The sequence below is a fragment of the Fistularia commersonii genome, chromosome 33, assembly GCF_037954325.1.
Source record: "Fistularia commersonii isolate RoL2024-O1a breed Wild chromosome 33, RoL_Fcom_v1.0, whole genome shotgun sequence".
Lineage (NCBI taxonomy): Eukaryota > Metazoa > Chordata > Actinopteri > Syngnathiformes > Fistulariidae > Fistularia > Fistularia commersonii.
In genome coordinates, this window is record NC_141316.1 from 10,074,778 (window position 1) to 10,096,655 (window position 21,878).

The 21,878-nt window shown below is 46.0% G+C and overlaps 2 protein-coding genes across 2 annotated transcripts; one reads left to right on the forward strand and one right to left on the reverse strand.

The window, feature by feature from the left end:
- Positions 1-4,149: 4,149 nt before the first annotated feature.
- On the forward strand, positions 4,150-8,753 carry LOC147215014 (transmembrane protease serine 9-like). The gene is made up of 13 exons (XM_086140251.1): positions 4,150-4,175; positions 4,276-4,538; positions 4,643-4,788; positions 4,882-5,182; positions 5,673-5,835; positions 5,951-6,198; positions 6,303-6,448; positions 6,542-6,851; positions 7,332-7,494; positions 7,595-7,857; positions 7,962-8,107; positions 8,201-8,453; positions 8,578-8,753. Exons 1-13 carry the CDS (start codon positions 4,150-4,152, stop codon positions 8,751-8,753), a joined length of 2,604 nt encoding a protein of 867 aa, XP_085996377.1.
- Positions 8,754-11,880: 3,127 nt separating this feature from the next.
- Positions 11,881-21,695, reverse strand: LOC147215015 (integrin alpha-M-like). The gene is made up of 30 exons (XM_086140906.1): positions 21,468-21,695; positions 20,683-20,785; positions 20,437-20,534; positions 20,213-20,283; positions 19,865-19,979; positions 19,649-19,776; positions 19,415-19,557; positions 19,160-19,310; positions 18,669-18,813; positions 17,793-17,866; positions 17,565-17,685; positions 17,307-17,443; positions 17,074-17,220; positions 16,783-16,995; positions 16,175-16,308; positions 15,867-16,021; positions 15,632-15,786; positions 15,413-15,538; positions 14,681-14,754; positions 14,453-14,594; positions 14,265-14,363; positions 14,081-14,160; positions 13,921-14,007; positions 13,770-13,839; positions 13,584-13,682; positions 13,075-13,155; positions 12,888-12,998; positions 12,663-12,776; positions 12,479-12,589; positions 11,881-12,386 (listed from the first exon to the last, which is right to left on the reverse strand). The coding sequence occupies exons 1-30, from the start codon at positions 21,526-21,528 to the stop codon at positions 12,282-12,284; spliced, it is 3,450 nt and encodes a 1,149-aa protein (XP_085997032.1). The 5' UTR covers positions 21,529-21,695; the 3' UTR covers positions 11,881-12,281.
- Positions 21,696-21,878: the final 183 nt, after the last annotated feature.

The window sequence follows — 21,878 nt, forward strand, 5'->3', positions numbered from 1 at the left end:
TATACCTAGAAATGTGTATATACAGGATTGTCCCAGAAAATAAGACCATAGTGATAAAGTTCTTTATCTTCTGTAATGCAATTACAAAAACAAAAATGTCATACATTCTGGATTCATTACAAATTAACTAAAATATTGCAAGCCTTTCATTAATTAATATTGCTGATTATGGCTTAAATGTTAAGAAAACTCAAAAATCTTATCTCAAAATATTAGAATATTATGAAAAAGTAACTTTTGTTTTTTTTAATTGCATTACAGAAGATAAAGAACTTTATCACAATATTTTAATTTTCTGAGACAGTTTCTATGTATATACATATATGTGTGTGTGTGTGTGTGTATTTATAGTTTTATTTGTATTTCTTATTCTCCCCCCTTTTTTTTACAGTTTTTTACAATTTCCTACTATTATTTATTATTGTTATGTTTTACTTGAAACTCTGGCACAACAATTTCCTTCGGGATCAATAAAGTTGTTCCTATTCTTATTCTTATTCTTATATATGTGTATATATATATATGGATTCAAATTAGAATATTGTGATAAAATTCTTTATCTTCTGTAATGCAATTAAAAAAACAAAAATATAAAAAAACTAACAAAATATATATATATATGTGTGTATATATATATATACACACATATATGTATGCATATATGTATTTAAATATACATACATACACACAGTCAGGACAATAAGTATTTGATTCCCTAGTGATTTGCAAGTTCTCCCACTTAGAAATCATGGATGGGTCTAAAATTTTCATCATTAGTGCATTTCCACCGTGAGAGACAGAATAAAAAAAAAAAAGATCGGAAATCACATTGTATGATTTTTTTTTTACCTATTTATTTGTAAATCATGGGGTCAAATAATTATTTAATCCCTTGACTCAAACAATTATAATATTTGGTGCAGAAGCCTTTGATAACAATTCCAGTAGGTCTTCACCAGGTCTTCACCAGGTTTGCAAACACTGCAGCAGGGATTCTGGCCCACTCCTCCATCCAGACCTTGTCTAGATCTCTCAGGTTTTGGGTCGCCGAACAAATCCTATTGGAGATAGGAGTCTGGAGATCGGCCGGGCCGCTCCAGAACCTCGATATGCTTCTTACAGAGCCACTCCTTGGTTTCCTGGACGAGTGCTTCGGGTCGTTGTCGGAAGACCAGCCACGACCCATCTTCAACACTCCTGACTGAGGGAGCATTGTGCTTCACTGTTGGGATGATACTCATCCTTCTTCTTCCTCCAAACACTGCGAATGGAGTTCAGACCAAAAAGCTCTATTTTGGTCTCATCTCTGGATCATCCAGATGGTTCCTGGCGAACTTCAGACGGGCGTTGACACGTGCCGACCCAAGCAGGGGAACCTTGCATGATCTGAAACCCTGACGTCTCAGTGTTATTACTGATAGTAGCCTTGGAAACGGTGGTCCCAGCTGTCTTCAGGTCATCGACCGGCTCCTCACGTTGAGTTCTGGGCTGATTCTTCACCTTTCTTAGCATCACTGATACCCCACGAGGAGAGATCTTGCGTGGCGCCCCGGTCCGAAGGACACTGACAATCATCATTAGCCTCTTCCATTTTCTGGCAATGGCTCCAACAGTTGTTCTTTTTTCACCAAGCTGCTTGTGAAGGTCAACAATTTTGTCTCTTGTGTCTTTTGACAGCTCTTTGGTTTTTTTCATGTCGGCTGCTACACTTTTGACGGATTTTGGGGTGCACAGGTGTCTTTAAGAAAGCAACCTCAAATTGGTGCGACTCAGTTAGAATGATGAGCGGAGTGTTGTTGGGCTCTTTAAAAGCAGAGGAACACGTCTTTCACGGTAAGAAATCTAGCTGATAAGCAAGGGATCAAATACTAATATGACCCTGTAATTTATGATAAATTTGAAATAAATGGTTTTTTATTGTTTTTTTTTTTAAATTTTATTTTATTGTCTCTCGCGTTGGAAATACACCAATGATGAACTTTTAGACCCGCCATGATTTCTAAGTGGGACAACTTGCAAAATCACAGGGGGATCAAACAGTCATTGACCTGACTGTGTATATATAGATATATATATGTGTATTTATATATAAATATATACATATATACACATGTGGGTATTTTTTCTCTTATCGGATCAATGACAACTTGTCACCAAGAGCTATTTGGACATGTGAGAATTGAACCGATTAAGGAGGATTGATTTAGAAACAACCCGTTTCAAGCTTAGCCCACAATGTGATTTTTTTTTTTTATTTTTTAATGTAGATTTTTAACACACAAGCCATGACATCATCACATAACTACATTTCAGCAGGTGTCAAGACGGCCTCCATATTGACGTAACGCCGTCACCCTCGGAGGTGTTTTGTTCACGAAACCCCATTATCTCTAAACTGAGGCGCTGAAATACACGATTGTGCCGCAAACAAAGGAGATTCCTGCCGCACCTGGTGAAAGCGTTCCATGACCGGCTGGTTCCCAAGCGCGGGGTTTTACACGGTTTACGAAATTCTGGAATTCTTAAATTGAGATGTTCGATAAGTGGGGTTGGATGTCATCTGAACTGTCTTTCAAAGGCCACACGAAATTGATTTTCCCGGCATCTGCATATACACTGCTCAAAAAAATTAAGGGAACACTTAAAAAACACATCCTAGATCTAAATGAATGAAATATTCTTATGAAATACTTTGCTCTTGACACAGTTGAATGTGCTGACAACAAAATCACACCAAAATGATCAATGGAAATCAAATGTATTACCCCATGGAGGTCTGGATTAGGAATCACACTCAAAATTAAAGTGTAAAAACAAACTCCAGGCTGATCCAACTTTGATGTAACGTCCTTAAAACAAGTCAAAATGAATCTGTGTTGCTTCCTGAGTGGACACTATGATTTCACACAAGTGTGATTGACTTGGAGTTACATTGTGTTGTTCAAGTGTTCCCTTTATTTTTTGAAGCAGTATAAATTACACATAATGTAAAAGAAAAAAAAAGGATTCTGCTGCTGCTCAAATATCAATCTTCATTTTCATGCACTTTACCGTTGGATTGTGAGAAATGTCATCTGGATTCCTCTGCATGTCCAGATCACGCGGAGAAATTGACGATAAAGCCGACTTTGACTTTATATTATTCGATCAGACTATCATAACAACCTTCCAATCCTTTTCAGCGGCATCGAAAATACGTTTGAAGTTACATCACAGATCGATATCAGAGTTTTGCCTATTGTAGTAAAATAACTGAGAGAAGGAACAAGGAAACGGTTCATGGGATGAGATGTCACGGTAAACGGCGCATGCTGGGAAGGGCAAAGTCGTGGCGGTTGACAGGTCAGACCAAGAATATAAAGCAAGACCAAAAAAGACTTGTTTGTTCACACGATGGCGTTGAGGACGTGGATCTGGGCTTGGACTCTGGCAGCCTTGTTGCCTGCAAGTAAGTCATTCTTGCGGAAACAACTGTGTTTGCTGTAGGAACTCGATGAAGGCTGGTCAAAATCGCCCTTTTGTCCGGCATCGTATCAATGAGGAAGCAGGAAGATCGTGAGGAAGCAGGACTAATACTGACCGAAGAGAGTGGGAGAGAAATTGAAAGCGAGAAGAATAAATTGAAATGCAAACAAAACTAAAAAGGGAGAAAAAAAAAACGGGCCGCTCGGAAATGAGGATTCTAGAATTCTAGTTAAAAGTGAATTCAATCTTTCAACTTTAAATATCCTTTCGGAGTTGATCATCAGTTTTATTTGTATTTTTCTGAATGCAAATAATTATACTTGAAAAGTAAAGTAAAAATTGAAATTTACATTGGAAAGATGTGAAAGGCTATTATTGAGGTTGTTGAATTGTCTTTGTTGCAGAAGCAGACGGCCAGCTTGACGGTGAGTAGCCCGTCTTCACCTGAAACTTCAAGTTCAATATTTAAAAACACAAACTTTACTCTCATATTAATTTTAAAGATGAAGATTTTTCAATTCTTTAAAGTTGTCTGCGATATTCGCAGTATGTGGCATCAGTCCACTGAACAGCAGGATAGTCGGAGGTGAGGATGCACCGGCAGGGAGTTGGCCCTGGCAAGTTAGTCTGCAAAGCTTTGGAAGACATGTTTGTGGTGGTTCCCTCATCAACAGGGAGTGGGTGATGTCTGCTGCCCACTGCTTCTCCAGGTAGGAAAGTCTGAAATGAGCCACCATAGCACTCCTAAAGATAAGCTATCATCGGACATTATGTCCTGTATACTCCTGGACTCTTTTTCTTTTTCTATAGAATAACAAGATGGAGTGTTTCTGTGGGCCGTCAGAACCTGCTGGGTGAAAACCCAAACGAAGTGTCCAGGACTGTGGCTCAAATCATTTTACATCCAAAGTACGACTCTGACACCAACGACAATGACATCGCTCTGCTGCGGCTCTCCTCACCAGTCCAGTTCACAGATTACATCAGACCAGTGTGTCTGGCAGCCAGTGGCAGTGTGTTCAACAGTGGAACAGACAGCTGGGTCACTGGCTGGGGCACCGTCAGGGAGGGAGGTGGGAAGGCTTGACTTGATCTCTCAGCTTCTCTTTTAGCCTTGGTACCTTCAAGCATCCCTTGGACAATGTCTGATGTGTTTGTCTTGTGGTTGGCCCATCAGTGTCGCTCCCCTTCCCTCAAACCCTGCAAGAGGTGGAGGTGCCCGTTGTGGGAGACCGACAGTGTAAGTGTCTCAACGGAGTGGGAAAAGTCACCGACAACATGATCTGTGCAGGGCTTCTGGAAGGAGGGAAAGACTCCTGTCAGGTAGGCTACTTCTTCTACCAGTATGTCCACTATTGAATGAGCACACCTGCGTTTCTTGGATATTTGGCAATGCGTTTATGTCCATATGTGCAGGGTGACTCTGGGGGTCCAATGATGAGCAAGCAGGGCCCTGTCTGGGTCCAGTCCGGCATTGTCAGTTTTGGTTTTGGCTGTGCTCGTCCCAACCTGCCAGGAGTCTATTCCAGAGTGTCCAGCTACCAGTCCTGGATCAACTCCCATATCCACTCTGATAAGCCAGGCTTTGTCCAGTTTTTCTCTGGCGGGTCGGACTCGGACAGCAGCTTCACCTGTACCGGTCTACCTCCTCCAGTCACGAGTGTTCCTGGTACTGCAGAACCAACGACAACTTCCGAACTACCACCCTACGTATCAAGTGCTGAGTGTACGTTTGTCTTCCTCATCCTCATTGTTTTCTCCTTCATCGGTCAACCCTTAGCATACTTGCCCTCCAGCCAAGCCACTGCCAACGTTCCCAAATTAGGCTGCAGATGAGACTTCCAGCATAAGCATAAACATTCCATCCCTGGTGTTAAGGTTCCAGGTCGGTCAGTGAAAGCAACTACTTCCAAAGAAAGGACGAGCACTTTAGCATGGTTACAACAGATGAAGCCTTGACCTCTGGTCAGCATCTAAAAGGCCAATTAGAAAAATTCCAAACATAGTTTCTAAGAGGGCTGCGAGTGAGGTAACCCACCCCAAAAAGGGAATTGATGGCAATTGTAGAAGTCAGTTCAACAGGAGATGTACATTTTGTTGACGTCAAGGTGGTGCTCAGACAAACCCACCGGCCTACTGAGTGAGGCAGACAGGCATAAAACAAGCAATAGGTATCTTCATACAAGTAACACTATATCATTTTGCAGTATGTGGCATCAGTCCACTGAACAGCAGGATAGTCGGAGGTGAGGATGCACCGGCAGGGAGTTGGCCCTGGCAAGTTAGTCTGCAAAGGTTTGGAGGACATATTTGTGGTGGTTCCCTCATCAACAGGGAGTGGGTGATGTCTGCTGCCCACTGCTTCTCCAGGTAGGAAAGTCTGAAATGAGCCACCATAGCACTCCTAAAGATAAGCTATCATTGGACATTATGTCCTGTATACTCCTGGACTCTTTTTCTTTTTCTATAGAATAACAAGATGGAGTGTTTCTGTGGGCCGCCAAAACCTGCAGGGTGAAAACCCAAACGAAGTGTCCAGGACTGTGGCTCAAATCATTTTACATCCAAAGTACGACACTTACACCAACGGCAATGACATCGCTCTGCTGCGGCTCTCCTCACCAGTCCAGTTCACAGATTACATCAGACCAGTGTGTCTGGCAGCCAGTGGCAGTGTGTTCAACAGTGGAACAGACAGCTGGGTCACTGGCTGGGGCACCGTCAGGGAGGGAGGTGGGAAGGCTTGACTTGATCTCTCAGCTTTTCTTTTAGCCTTGGTACCTTCAAGCATCCCTTGGACAATGTCTGATGTGTTTGTCTTGCAGTTGGCCCATCAGTGTCGCTCCCCTTCCCTCAAACCCTGCAAGAGGTGGAGGTGCCCGTTGTGGGAGACCGACAGTGTAAGTGTCTCAACGGAGTGGGAAAAGTCACCGACAACATGATCTGTGCAGGACTTCTGGAAGGAGGGAAAGGCCCCTGTCATGTAGGCTACTTCTTCTACCAGTATGTCCACTATTGAATGAGCACACCTGCGTCTCTTGGAAATTTGGCAATGCGTTTATGTCCATGTGTGCAGGGTTACTCTGGGGGTCCAATGATGAGCAAGCAGGGCCCTGTCTGGGTCCAGTCCGGCATTGTCAGTTTTGGTTTTGGCTGTGCTCGTCCCAACCTGCCAGGAGTCTATTCCAGAGTGTCCAGCCACCAGTCCTGGATCGACTCCCACATCCATTCTGATAAGCCAGGCTTTGTCCAGTTTTTCTCTGGCGGGTCGGACTCGGACATCAGCTTCACCTGTCCCGGTCTACCTCCTCCAGTCACGAGTGTTCCTGGTACTGCAGAACCAACGACAACTTCCGAACTACCACCCTACGTATCAAGGGCTGAGTGTACGTTTGTCTTCCTCATCCTCATTGTTTTCCCCTTCATCGGTCAACCCTTAGCATACTTGCCCTCCAGCCAAGCCACTGCCAACGTTCCCAAATTAGGCTGCAGATGAGACTTTCAGCATAAGCATAAACATTCCATCCCTGGTGTTAAGGTTCCAGGTCGGTCAGTGAAAGCAACTACTTCCAAAGAAAGGACGAGCACTTTAGCATGGTTACAACAGATGAAGCCTTGACCTCTGGTCAGCATCTAAAAGACCAATTAGAAATTCCAAACATAGTTTCTAAGAGGGCTGCGAGTGAGGTAACCCACCCCAAAAAGGGAATCGATGGCAATTGTAGAAGTCAGTTCAACAGGAGATGTACATTTTGTTGACGTCAAGGTGATGCTCAGACAAACCCACCGGCCTACTGAGTGAGGCAGATAGGCATAAAACAAGCAATAGGTATCTTCATACAAGTAACACTATATCATTTTTGCAGTATGTGGCATCACTCCACTGAACAGCAGGATAGTCGGAGGTGAGGATGCACCGGCAGGGAGTTGGCCCTGGCAAGTTAGTCTGCAAAGCTTTGGACGACATTTTTGTGGTGGTTCCCTCATCAACAGGGAGTGGGTGATGTCTGCTGCCCACTGCTTCTTCAGGTAGGAAAGTCTGAAATGAGCCACCATAGCACTCCTAAAGATAAGCTATCATCGGACATTATGTCCTGTATACTCCTGGACTCTTTTTCTTTTTCTATAGAATAACAAGATGGAGTGTTTCTGTGGGCCGTCAGAACCTGCTGGGTGAAAACCCAAACGAAGTGTCCAGGACTGTGGCTCAAATCATTTTACATCCAAAGTACGACTCTGACACCAACGACAATGACATCGCTCTGCTGCGGCTCTCCTCACCAGTCCAGTTCACAGATTACATCAGACCAGTGTGTCTGGCAGCCAGTGGCAGTGTGTTCAACAGTGGAACAGACAGCTGGGTCACTGGCTGGGGCACCGTCAGGGAGGGAGGTGGGAAGGCTTGACTTGATCTCTCAGGTTTTCTTTTAGCCTTGGTACCTTCAAGCATCCCTTGGACAATGTCTGATGTGTTTGTCTTGCGGTTGGCCCATCAGTATTGCTCCCCTTCCCTCAAACCCTGCAAGAGGTGGAGGTGCCCGTTGTGGGAGACCGACAGTGTAAGTGTCTCAACGGAGTGGGAACAGTCACCGACAACATGATCTGTGCAGGGCTTCTGGAAGGAGGGAAAGACTCCTGTCAGGTAGGCTACTTCTTCTACCAGTATGTCCACTATTGATTGAGTACACCTGCGTTTCTTGGATATTTGGCAATGTGTTTATGTCCATATGTGCAGGGTGACTCTGGGGGTCCAATGATGAGCAAGCAGGGCCCTGTCTGGGTCCAGTCCGGCATTGTCAGTTTTGGTTTTGGCTGTGCTCGTCCCAACCTGCCAGGAGTCTATTCCAGAGTGTCCAGCTACCAGTCCTGGATCAACTCCCACATCCGCTCTGATAAGCCAGGCTTTGTCCAGTTTTTCTCTGGCGGGTCGGACACGGACAGCAGCTTCACCTGTCCCGGTCTACCAGTTTCTCCGACAACGAGCCAAAGTACAATCGCCCATCCATGTTTTGGGTGTCCTTCATGTGTTTGAATTAAAGAAGACATACATGTTTTGTCTAGAATTCCCCAAAATTAATACATTTTATTTTTCGTACCTCTTGTCTCTTTCAGAGGCAATCTGTGGTGATGCACCCATGAACAGTCGAGCAGTAGGCGACAGCGGCATCGTTCCCGGGGGAACATGGCCATGGATTGCTCGTATTCATAAAAATGGTGATTTTACATGTGCAGGAAGCCTAATTTCTGACAACTTTGTCCTCACTTCTGCCCAGTGCTTCTCGGAGTGAGTATACAAACCCTTTGTATTTCATCTGTATCCAGTGGAAGGAAGCTGACCCTGCGGTAATACAATCCATACACCCAACAGGCCGAATCCCGATGTCGGTGAATGGACCGTATATCTGGGCCATCAACGCTCAACAAACGCCTTGGAAACATTTTCCATGTCTTTGGCAACTGTGAACATTACAGTGAGCAAAATGACCAGCTCCAATATTGCACTGCTTCAGCTGGACAGACCGGTCACCTACCAAGATTACGTTCAGCCTGTGTGCGTGGATACTACCGACACCGGGACCTTCCCAGCTGGAACTCAATGCTGGATTGCAGGCTGGGGGGACATGAGCAAGAGGGACGGTAAGAGCGAAGAAATATCTGGCTTACATGGTGATGCAGGTCATATTTACTGCATCTTTATGGTAACCTCATCATGTGGCTTGATGGTAAATAGAGATATCTGTCTCGGCATGAATAGCTGGGATTTTTCCGGGCACTGATCAAGCCGGCAAGGGGCTTCGAGACCTTCAAACCAGTGTCGTAAAGTGTGGAAATGTGTCAGAATCCAGGAACATATGCACTGACGGCATGGACCTTCAGCAGGTATTCACATCATTTATCCTATTCATAGATGTTTCTCAACTGTTTTAGATTCGTGTTATTCTTCACTGCTTTCGAGGACAATCGCTTTCTGCGCCGAGATCTTCTCCAACGCCTTCTATTCCCTTCTGCAGGGAGATCTTGGAGGTCCATTGCTGTGCAAGTCGGATGCATCTTGGTACCTGGCGGCTGTCGTGACATCAGGGGCGGGTCGATCTCAGCGTGCCGATGTTCAGGTCTTTGCCAAGACTTCGAACTTTGGATCGTTCATAAAAGAGACCGTAGCCGACATGCCGTCTCCTGCAGGCACTGCGTCAGGAGGCCCTTCATGCCGTTCCTTCTCAGTCTTCCCTTTCTTTGTGGCTATTGCCTCAACGTTCCTTTTTCCATGCGTGTTCTCCCATCTTTGTATTTAACCGTCGAGGTGAACCAGACCTTCAAACAGTCCTATTTATCTTTATTGCATTATTACTCATGTCGGCATCAAGAAAACACCACCTCTTGACCTCTGACATGAGTGAACAACGGGTAAAAAATGTTGATGAAGCATTGTGTTTGAAACTTGGTGTTTATTTCATGCCAGCATTGAGTATTTCATTGCACTTGTAGATTCTAAAGAATTTTTTATTTGCCGGTACATGCAAGTATTTGGTTAGCTCCAATGTACTGTGTGTGTGTGTGTGTGTGTGTGTACACTCTGGACTGAATAAATACACAAATATAGCTTTGAACATCTAAAAGTTATTCCACTTGTGGCTGAAGTGTAAACTGTCGCCACTCTGACCTTCATCTTCCGAAGTCACTGTTGGGGCATTTAAATTCTGTATAGTATATCTCTAATATATGTGCTTGTTGTATATATACAGGTACATTTGGGAAGTACTCAGACCCCCCTGCGATTTTTCACCTTTTCCTCATCAGTGCACGGTGAACATCCCATAGTGACATCAAAAACAGATTATAGACATTTTTGCATTTTTTTTAATAAGCAAAGCTGTTCAGACCCCACGCTGTTTAACTCTGTTGCTTTTCCAGCAACATCGAGATCAGCCATCGGAGTCCAGCTGTGTTCCATTAGACTGATTGGACGTGATCGGGAAAGGCGAGCACCTGCCTCACAAGGCCTCACAGCTCAGATGAATCCACGGCAGGGCACAGATATGGTCGGCGCTTCAAAAATTTCTGTCCAAAGAACACCGTGGCCTCCATCATTATGAAATGGAATTAGTGCGGGGCAACTATGTGATAGAAGAACATCAGCCAGAATAAAAGGAAAGGTGTACAAGACAGTGGTGAGACCAGCGATGATGTTTGGACTAGAAACTGTTCCAATGACCAAAAGACAGCAGGCAGAAGTAGAGGTTGCAGAGATGAAGATGTTGAGGTTCTCTTTGGGAGTGACCAGGATGGAGAGGATCAGGAATGAGTCTATCAGAAGAACGGCACATGTTAGATGTTTTGGAGAGAAGGTCAGAGAAGCCAGACTGAGATGGTTGGGTCATGGACAGAGGAGGGATAGAGAATATATTGGTAGACGGATGCTGGAATTGGAGCTGCCAGGCAAGAGGTCTGGAGGAAGACCAAAGAGAAGATTTATGGATGTCGTGAGAGAGGATATGAAGGTAGTTGGTGTGAGAGAGGAGGATCCAGAGAATAGGGTTAGATGGAGAAAGTTGACTCGCTGTGGTGACATCTCAAGGGAAGACCGAAAGAAGAAGAAGAACCAGGACTCTTGCTGAGGTGGCCCAATGAAAGCTCCTTCATGCAAAACACATGGACGCCCACATAGAATTTGCAACAAAAAAAAAAAGCACCAAAAAGACTCCCAGACTGTGAGAAAACAAGATTATCTGGTCAGATGAGGCCAAAATTGAAGTCTTTTGCTTCAGTTCTAAGCAGTTTGTGTGGAGGAAACAAGGCACCACTCATCACCTGCCAAATACTACTCCAGCACTGAAGCATGATGGTGGCAGCTTCATGCTGAGGGACATGAATGCAGTGAAATGGGAAGATCCTGGAAGAAAAGCTAGTGCAGTCCGCTCAGACTGGGCTGAAGGTTCACTGTCCCACAGGACAATGACCCCAAGCCCAGCCAAATTACCCCAGGGGAGGCTTAGGACCAGCTCAGTGAATTTTCTTGAATGGCCCAGCCAGAGTTCTGACTTCAACCCCATTGAACACCTCCGGGGAGACCTTTCAACATCTCAGCTCCAATGTTCCCCAGCCATCCCAGGAGAGGAGAGGGTGCGCAAGGAAGAGTGGCTGGAAAATCCCCAAATCCAGGTATGGGAAAAAAAATTGGGCGTCATTCCCAAAAGGACTGGTGACTGTCTTACATCAAAAGGCACTTCCACGGATAAACAGTTTGGTATGTTTACTCTTGTCCATGGGGTTTTTTTGGTTTTTCTGAGGAGATGATTACCGTCAATTGATGAGGGGAACAAATGAAGTTGATTGTTTTTAGAAATCGTGTGCAAAGGAGCAAGGTTTGGTCAAATGGAGGGGGTCGAAATACTGTCTGAACATACTGTGTACATATATTTTATAATTCCCTTTATTTTTGACTGGATGGTTTCTTGGTTAGCTGGCGACTTTTGCTTCATCTGAAGGCAGGGAGGGGAAACAAGGCTGCACTTTTAGGTGTCATAGGACCGGACAGGCAGTCACAGACTGCATACAATATTCCAAGCGCTCGACATTTTCACGCTAGTTTTGTTTTCCGAACTGCTTTTGGGTCTCCGAACTCGTGGCGCCTGTAAAGATTGGCTGTATTGGCTCATGTTAATACAGTATCTACGTAAGACACTTGGGATCATGTCTCTGCTGCTGCTGAAAACTATTGCAAAACTCGAATTAAGTGAAAATACTTGGTAATTCATGAAACGTGCGCTCCGGCTGCAAATGGTGACGCTGGCAAAGTGGTTGTTTTTAAATGGGTTTCATGTTTGCGTCTCCAGTCCTTGAGGGTTTTCAGCGGATGTTGTGTTGCCTGCATTCGCTCCTTCATCCATCAACTGTTTGTATTTGCTGTTGAAAAATCCAGCCTATGAGGGGAGAGGAAACAGATTTATACAACAAATAGACACATTTGCAATGTAAGACTTTAACTGAAGAAGTGTACAAAAAGGGATCTCGCCTTGTACAGGCCGGCGGTGAGCAGGGCGACCAAAACAAGGCCTCCTAGGGATCCCCCAACGATCTCCTTGGTGAAATCCACTTCGGGATACACTTGCACCTCCGCCTCGATCTGAGAGGTGGGAAGCTCTTATCAAATCCCACGTACCGGCTCGGTCCACTGTGGGAATCTGTTGTGTAACTACCTTGTGTAAAGGAGATTTACTACTGGAGCCCGTCGAGTAGAAGATGTACCGCGTGTTGTCGTACTGCAGAGTGGCCGTGCTGGTCAAAACAAACTTAGCTGTCTGAAGTCCGATCTATTGGATGGCGGTGGAGACGGAGGACAAATAAGAACTCAGCTACCTCTTCGTCTCCGTCGGTTAAACATGGCCGTCATTTCCGATTATTGATATGCGCCGGATAAATACCTGCTCTATCCATCCTGAACTAACGTTGGCGCTGATTTCATATTGTTTTCTCTCCTGTCGCCCCATGAACCTGTTGCAGTTGAAGACCCTGCATCTGGCCACAGAGCAGTCCTGTAGTGAAGAGAAGGGACTGGTATTTGGGAACACACTCCAGCGGTACCAGACTGTAGGTACCAGACAAGCTTACCACTATTTTGTCTTTCTTTATCTTGGGAACAAAATCTGTGACCGTAGGATCCTCATCGCTGTGTATTTTGCACTCTGGGATCTGAAAGACAGTAGATTGATGTCAAATTTGGCGGAAACTTGATTCCCGTGTCCACTCAGGAGGCTTGGACTACCTGCCTTTCTGCTGCCTTCAGCGGCCACAGCGAATCCCCTGCCTCCATCTAACCTGCTGTTCTCACACCAGCTAACTCCATGTCTTCTTTCCCACCATCCATAAATCTGCTATCTGGTCTTCCTCTGGCCCTCCAACCTCAGCATCCTTCTGCCCAGATCTTCACGGTCCCTCCTCAGTCCAGGCCCAAAACACTTTTATCTGACTTGATCTCCTTGACCATCTAACATGGCTTGGTCTTAAAGATCCCCCTCCTTCTTTATCTCCGCCCACCCAGGAGGCTACGGTTCCTTTAAATCGACATCATTTGACACTCTTTGTCCTGGACTCGCTGGTCTCCTTCCCCAAGATTTTACCTCCAAACTGCTGGCATCTGACCAGATGTCTTCACGGCCCAGCTTTATTGGCACCCTAATCACCAGGGTCAAATTCACCGCTCTGACAACATTAGACACCTGAAGAAAGGGATGTAAGTGGTCACGCTCGGTGGAACGGCTGAAGCCCGAAGGAGTCCAAATGACTGATATCGCTCAATATATTACCAATATCGATTGCCGCGTCGGTTTCTGTAACTTGTTCTTTCCGAAGGTGAAGTTGGTGTAGCTGTGGGAGCTGAGCAGATGTTTCATCTTGAGATTAACCACCCTTTGCTCTTCGATGATCCTAACCCTTCATATCTTCAACAACACAAACCTCTCCATGGTGACATAGATGCTGTGCTTCACGGCTATGACCTCCGTCTTGGAGAGTTTGCTCGACGGAGCATGTTCCTGGTTCCCACTGGAATAGAGGTGGAAAGATCACGCGTGCACGTGGGCATGTTGGTATCTCCTCTTGCGGACAGGAGAGCTACCTTTCGGCCGAGGCGTTGATGAAAATCTGTCTCTCCAGCAGGATATCGGCCTCGATCCCGTAGGATACGATGAAGACGTTCTGGAGGTTTTTCAAATGAAAGAATTTCATTCGGACCTTTTATGAAGCTCAAAACAAAAAAGCAGATTTTTTCATGAGCGCGATTTGGACAGGCGGTTTTCAACCTTTGAGTTGCTCTTGAAAATGGGTCTGTCGATGGTGCACGTGGTCCTTCCTGGGTTTGCGCTCGTGCTGCTGTCCAAGGAGGTGCACTCACTCCTTCCCTTTGTAATAAACAAACAACCAGTAGTAAAATAACCGATTCTATCGCTCTGAGGCAGCGAACCAAATATCGGAACGGTTCGCTTCTCACCAGGAGGCTTTCAAACTTCCTGTACGAGAGCCCTGACGGATAATTCAGGAGGACACGGGTGTTGTAAGAGTTTTCCCCGATGTTCTCCAAAGACACGGTGATGTTCAGCAGTTCGTCGATGCCCACCCTGACCTCCGTGGACCTGAGAGACGCGAAGGTGGAGGCGGAGTTTTTGCAACTGTAGCTCAGGAAGCAGAAGGGGAACCGTGCAGAGAGCGACTGCCTCACCTTGTGAAATTAAAGTCCACCCTCAGGTTATCTTCACATTTGTTGTCGGTGCCACAGTTCCTTTCAAATCCTAACTACGCAGGTCAGAAGGAAGGGAAACGTGGAAGTTTGAGAAACACAAATACAGTGAAATCACACAAGTATGAAGTAGACGTCACAGAGTCTTTGTATACTAATGATTGGTGTCACTGCCAACTGAAGTCCTTGAGCCATTGTGATGAATTTGTAGTTTTTAAATAAGCACGTCGGCTGTTTTTCAACTGTATGCACTTGAACCATCTCAAAACCCTTGAATCCTGTCAGTAACAGTCATTCAGCAAAGACTGAGCAACTTCGATTAAATAGTAAGACCTTTCTGGGACATACTTCAGACTCAATCTTGCATTTTACTGTTGCGCAAAAAGAGTGATAATAGAGCGTTTCAAAGAGAAATGAAATTTTCATATGCTGCCGATTTTTAAAGAAACTTGGGTCATTTTCATATTTTGCAACACTCCGAAACTCAAAGCCCCCGTTCTTCTTCATCTTCGCAGCAACTCCTCTTCCACCGTAAGCATACAAGTCAGACACGACTACGACAGCAGATCAGCAAGTGACCTTCTGTCTTTTACCGATGGAAAACTAGACCTCGGCCACTACAGTACAGTCACTCTCTGCAATCCCATCTCCTACTCCACTCTGCCAGCAGAGGCTGCTGCTCATTGAGAAACGGCGTCTCCAAAAACAACTCACAAGGTGATGGCTTGTCATCTGAGCTTGTTGGGCAAGACTGGGGCGGAGATTTTCGGCCGAAGGTAAACCCTCGAAGGTGAATCTCAGCTCGTTGTTAAGTGGATTCAGAGCATCTACCGGGCAAGCCTGCGAGGACGAAGTGTTCGGGAATCACATCGCCACCGAATGATGAAACTCTTTCCCTTGCATCGATGTTTGCGATCGGTTCAAAGGGCTCACCTCAATGAAGAACGTCACGCCTGCGACCTCAGGCTTCGCCGAGCTGAGTATCAATGACCCGTCGTCCCTCTGGTTCTTCGGTTGGATGTACGCTCGATTGTTGGGAGGCGTGCGCGTGGCGTCCACCGTGAAAGTATAATTAATCCTCGCCTTGCCTGGAAGAGATGGAAAACGGTATTTCAAAAGTCTCGTATGTCGGCCAAGATACAGGGACGTAGGCGGAAGGGAAAATAACCATCTCGCGCGCCCAAGAAGTTTTGCAAGGGTCGGGACATTATGAAGGTGAGCCTGGCCTCTGCTCTCAGTGGTTGTGAGCAGTCGGTGGTCTGAACTGGGATCTTGTCCGGCTGAAAGGACACCTTAGCTTCAACCATCACGATGGGCTGCGATCTGAAAACGGAGGTACATGTCAGGACTCTATCTTCTTGTTAGGAGCAGCTATCTTCTCCTTGACATCGTCCACGGTCTGAAATGAGTCTCGACTTCAGACCGCGATGAAGGTCAATCTATTAGTTCGCGGAGCAGGGAGGATCTTGGACTGACCTGAGCAGGACCACTGCTCCCTTGGATCCCACAGCCAGGTCCGGCAGACCGTCCAAGCTCAGGTCAAAAGACGACTGGCTGATGGACAGGCCGAAGAACTTCAGCCCCGCCTCCACCTCCGAGCCAGCGATTCTCTGAGGAGGTGAAAGGATCTTCAAGAATCAAACTATGGAACTTTGTCGTTTACAGTGGCACTAAAGCTATTTATTTCTACATTTAAAAAAAAAAAAAAGGGACTGTTTTCCCCCCTTTGCAGGCTCACAGGCCATGCTTCGCCCCGTAGAGAAGGTTTCCATCCAACTGGAAGGTTGGCGGTTTCATGGCAGCTCCTCCTGGCTGCAGATGCTCCAGATGATCTTGCGTGGCAGCTCTGCCTCTGTCTGTGTGTGAGTGTGTGTGTGTGTGTGAAGTGCTGTGCAACTACATAATGACAGACTTTGGGGCATGAAGGCATTTAAATCATGAAAGTTAAAAACCGTTTTTTAAAATCTTAAACCCTGGCTGCAGAATCCGGGAACTTCCTTTACTCTGTTTTGTCCTGTATTTCAGAATCTAAATTTACAAAAGGTACATGTCATTTGGAGACGGCAAACCGAAGCTGGGCTGACCTGTGAGTAAGACGGACTTATCCTCGCTCTCCCTTCGCCCTGGAATATGTAGATACTCCCTTGGCCGTCGTTCTCCAGCGGTGCCCCGACCGCCAAATCCCTGAAACCATCGGCGTTGAGATCAGGCAGTTCAGCCAGAGAAGAGCCGAACCTTCCCATCTCTGACGGATCTCCTCTCAGTATCGTCGGCGTATCGAAGTGACAGTCCACTTTCTGGTGAAAGTGTAGCGGTAAGAGTCAGAGTTTGAGCCGAGGTGGGAATAAAAGAATCCGATTTGCGGCGCCGCTCACCGTAACAACCAGACTGCAAGCGTAAACCCTTCCCTCCCCGTTGTCCTCCATGAACATGGGGGCAGATATCAGAACCGCGTCGCTAAACCGATCCTGATCCACGTTCATGGCGAGAACCACCGCCCCGAAATATTCCCCCACCTGAAACTGTCGAGCAAAGAAACAGATTCAAGAGTTTCAAGTCAAAGGCCCTCCTGCGGGAGCTTCGCCTCGTCCCGACGTCCGACTTTTACCTCCCACTGAAAGGGATCGATCCTCTGCTCCTGAAGGTCGCGGTCGACCGCGATCGCGATGCCCCTGTGTTGGTATCGAGGAGCGCCGGTGACGGTCAGCGGGCCCTGTTGCGTTTTTGCGACCGCCATGGAGTAACCTGGACGTCCGGTTAGAACGGGCAAACCGTGCCAGACGGTAAATATGTCTCAAAATGTGCTATTTACAAAAAGGAAACCTCCAAACTCCGTCACATCACGCGTTCGATCTTCTGGTCCTACCCATATAACTGTCGGCCTGCAGGTCCGCGGGCATGTAGGACTTCATCTTGCCGCCTTGCAGTGTGTATTCCATGAACCCTCCGCTCCATTGGTTGGCTCCGACGACAGCCAGCTGGAAGGCCTGAAACGTTGAGCCGACGCATCAAATACGGATGTTTCCGCTTCGTGGACGTAAAAGGTGGCAAACACACTCCAGTATCTTGTGTGTGAGGTTTTTTTTTTAATCACCCCGAGCAGGAAGGCTGCGCTGAATCCCAGCTGGGCCATTTCCGTCCTCAGAGTCGCTCCGCCCGTTTTAGACCCTGCAGCAACAAAATGTGCAAAATTATAAATTGGATTATTGGGAAATATCTGGTAAATCTCTCTTGGTGAGTTCAGGTCCAAATGGACGAAAATTAGAATATTGTGATGAAGTTCTTTATCTTCTATACTGCGATAAAAAAAAACAAAAACTACTTTTTCATAATATTCTAATATTTTGAGATCGGATTTTTTCTTACCGTTTTCTTAAGATTTAAGCCATAACCAGCAATATTAAAGTAATTAAATGCTTGCAATATTTCAGTTGATTTGTACTGAATCCAGAATGTATGACATTTTTGTTTTTGTAATTGCATTACAGAAGATAAAGAACTTTATCACAATATTCTAATTTTCTGAGACAGTCCTGTATATGGGCCCCACCTCCGTCGGCAATTTCCGTACACTTGCAAAACAGATGAAATAGCATTGTTTTTTAACGTCGTATTTAATTTATAATGCACAGCATTCAATTGTAATGCTTAAGAAAAAAAATCTGAAAAGTGATAAATACCCTAATAATGATAAATGATGATTTGCAAGCAGGTAGCGAGGGGAACTTTTTGGTATTTTCATCTGTAGTAATATAAATTGGACATTGCTTTACATTTGCATCAACTTTTCCATTTTTAAGAGTCAATAGTAGCAACTCGTTTTTCTTATTTTTGAAGGTTAATTTTTTTTTGCCCAACTTGAGGCCACGAAACCCTTTGCCTGGGCCGGCGTCTCTGATCGGGGGTCAATGTGTAGGGATGCGTTTTTGTTTTTTTTTCCCGTTAATAAACTTAAAAAATCAAAACGTACCTTCAATTGCAAAGATCCGATCCTGCAAAGTGTTCTTAATTTGGTCAAGAGCAGCAAAGTTGTCCACCTGGAAGACGTTATTTACTGACGAAGCTATGGTTTCCAGTTCTTCTCTTGCCTTGGAATGAGAAAATGCGTTTCCTACCTGAGGATGTGGAGAAAAGCTATTACGGTTTTTCATTTTTTGCAGCACAGAAATTCCCCTCTGTGAGCGAAGCTTCCAAAATCACAACTTCCATATAAAGAGAAGTGATTAGAAAAGTCAACAATTGTAAATTTGACCAAAAAGAGGCTTTAGCAATGCTTTATCGGTGTAAATCAAGAAGAAATGCGCTGCTGATATGATGGATATGTTGACTTAGCGCTGGGCATTCATAGATCTAGCAAAAGCAAACAACGGAGGCTGTCGATTGGCTGTAGGGTTCAATGGAGGTAGATGATTGGCTGTGGCGCGGGGGGGGGGGCACCAGAAATGCGTGGATTAAACTCACCCCGATAGCAAATCGAACAATGTTTTTTCGGTTAGCCAGGGATACTGCCGAGTTCAAGAACTGAGAGTCAGTGGACTCCCCGTCCGTAATGACCAGCAAGACCTTGGTCACACCTGACCTGGACCCGGCCTTAGGATCGAAGACGTCGTTGCTGTTCGAGAAGAGGTCTAAAATAAGTGTTTGTTTCTGAGGGTTGTAAAATAACTGTAAGTAAGGTATCCTTCTCCTTGGGACCGAGGAAGCAACGTCACTTACACAACACGCCTGATGGCAGCAGCCGTGTTAGTGAGCCCTGTCAACTGCTTAATTCCATCAATCTTTCTTTTCCAATTCCCGTCAAAGAAATTGCTGAAGTAGGAATGGATGGTGGTGTATTGTGAAAACTGCGTAATGGAGAACTGGGGGAAGAAATGTAAAATCTGTCACAAGCGATGGAGGCGGGTAGGAGTCCGTTCCTCCGACAACCCAGGAAGGGCGTTCCCGTCCTACCCGAACATCCTTCCCCAGAAACGATGTGACCATGCTTTTCACAAAATCCTTCATCCTCGTAAAGTCTTGTTGGACCACACTGCCCGAGCCGTCCAGCAGGAAGGCGATGTCTGCCAGGGCCGGACACTCTGGCGGTTGACAAGCACAGGTGATAAAAGATCTACGTACGTAAACCGCTTCCATCTACAGGAAATGAAAGCAGACAAAAAGACACACCTTCGAGAGCAGAAGGATAAGGGCCTGTGATAGTATCCTTCTGGTCGATGTGGACACACACACCCTGGTACATGGTGATGCTGCTGCAGGCCTTCGGGATGGTTGGACCACACGCCTGGGGAGAAGGAAGGGTTTGACAGCATCATCGCTATCGATAGAAATAAAACTCTCTGAATGCAAGGTTTTATAACATCCTCCAGGATGGTGGAGCCGTCGGCGATGGTCCGGTTCAGATATTTTATTATTTTTTTCTGAATCAAGTGAACTGTAATCCACCACCATGTTGTCTGTTTGAGCCTGCGTGGTGGTTGGGTTGTTTGCATTGTCGCTTCAGGCGAAGCTACTTACCACAGCGTTCTGCGTGACGGGGTCGCTGGTCATGGACAGACCCAGGGACATGTTGACTGCAAAGTCCGGTACTGCGTTTCGATAGAGATTCGGTCGGTTACCGGCACAAACATCTACCCCGAGGTCTCACTGCAGCGCCGGACGACTTTCTCGCGCTCCGCAAGTGGACAATTTCATCAGAAAAAGAGGTGGCAATGTCAGATAGAGGAATTCCAAGAGCTCACCTTGGACCGGCAGGTCAGTGCAGACATTTGTGGTACATCGGAATAATTTCCCCTTTCTGTCTCGTGAGTGCTGTTCCAGCGGGGCACTTATGAGTAAGCTGAGGAAGTAAAACCTGTCATCAAGACTGATCCTGTGAACCGGGTGTGAAGCATCGAGCGGGTTTGCGGTGGGCGGGGGTCGACAGGCGGGTTCGGAGGCGGCGAGCCGGCGGCCGTGGTAGAAAATCCCGCGGCGTGTTTACTCACAACGGTGGTCTTTGCACCACTTGGTATCCGAAGCCCGCTGCAGGGTTCTGCAGGGACTTCCAGGCCACCGGGTCAATGTTGAAGCACAGCGCCGCGTTCAACGCTGAAGGATAGAACGGGAGGAAACCTGATTGGCGCTCTGGGCATTGCAACTTTGCAAATGCAGGATCGATGGCCAAAGATTCGAGGATAAGTTTGCTCTACTTTCCGTGCGGAGGAGAGGCCGAACCAACCCCGAACCCAAAAATTGGTCAAACCTGTATTTGGTTTCCTGCCTGTTTCTTGTTTCTTTTCTGTGCCCTCACATCTGTTGATCTACTGAGTTTGTCTGGGATTCTTCCTCTTGTCGCTCATCATTTCGTGAAGGTTTTTTTTCCTGCGGTTTCTTCCCTTTTTTAGAATGCGTTTCATTGCAACATCGGAATTTTGTGAAATGACGAATCCCTTGACAACATACGGAGTAATTGCACGACTCATGAAAGCAGGGCTTCTCGGTCTAACTTAGCTTTAAAACATGAACACACGGTCACTCATTTATTTGATTGCATTTCGAAAAATGTTCCCCATGATTGTTTCATGGCAAGAAAAATGCTCGGTATTTTGATCGCTGTCAGAATCCAACCTCTTGGGATTTATTTTGCTTTATTCAAAGACACTCTTTTTAAAGCTCTGCATGGTGGCAGAGTAGCAAAGGACACCAGAAAATAAGGCGACCGAGAATTTAACGCACGATCGTCTTCATTCGGCACGAGTCGGCCGACGAATTAACAAAATAACCACCTTACCTGACAAGAGCGTGGCTGCAGAAAGGACCGAGTCCATCGTGATCCACCCATGTACCTTCATGCCGCCCTCACCAGACGGTTATAGCGGGGAGTTGACAAGTAGTAAGATGTTGAGAGAAGATTGCAGAACTCTTGTCGAAGGCTGGTGGGTGACAAGTGGGAGGGGCAGCGCTTTCTGTGAAGCATCACGCTTTTTCACGCTTTGGCTCACAGAAAGACGCTTCCTGCTTTGCAAGTCCATCGTTGGGAAGCTGAGGAAGCCGAGACGTCCAAAGAGGCAACGGTTGTGTGTCTCTATATGACCTGTGAATGAGTAGGTTCTACTTCTACATGTGTTGCTCTGCTAAAACGGCGGCAGTCGGTGACCCGGTTTGCAGAAAAAGCTGTATTTTTCAGTGTATTTTTTCACGT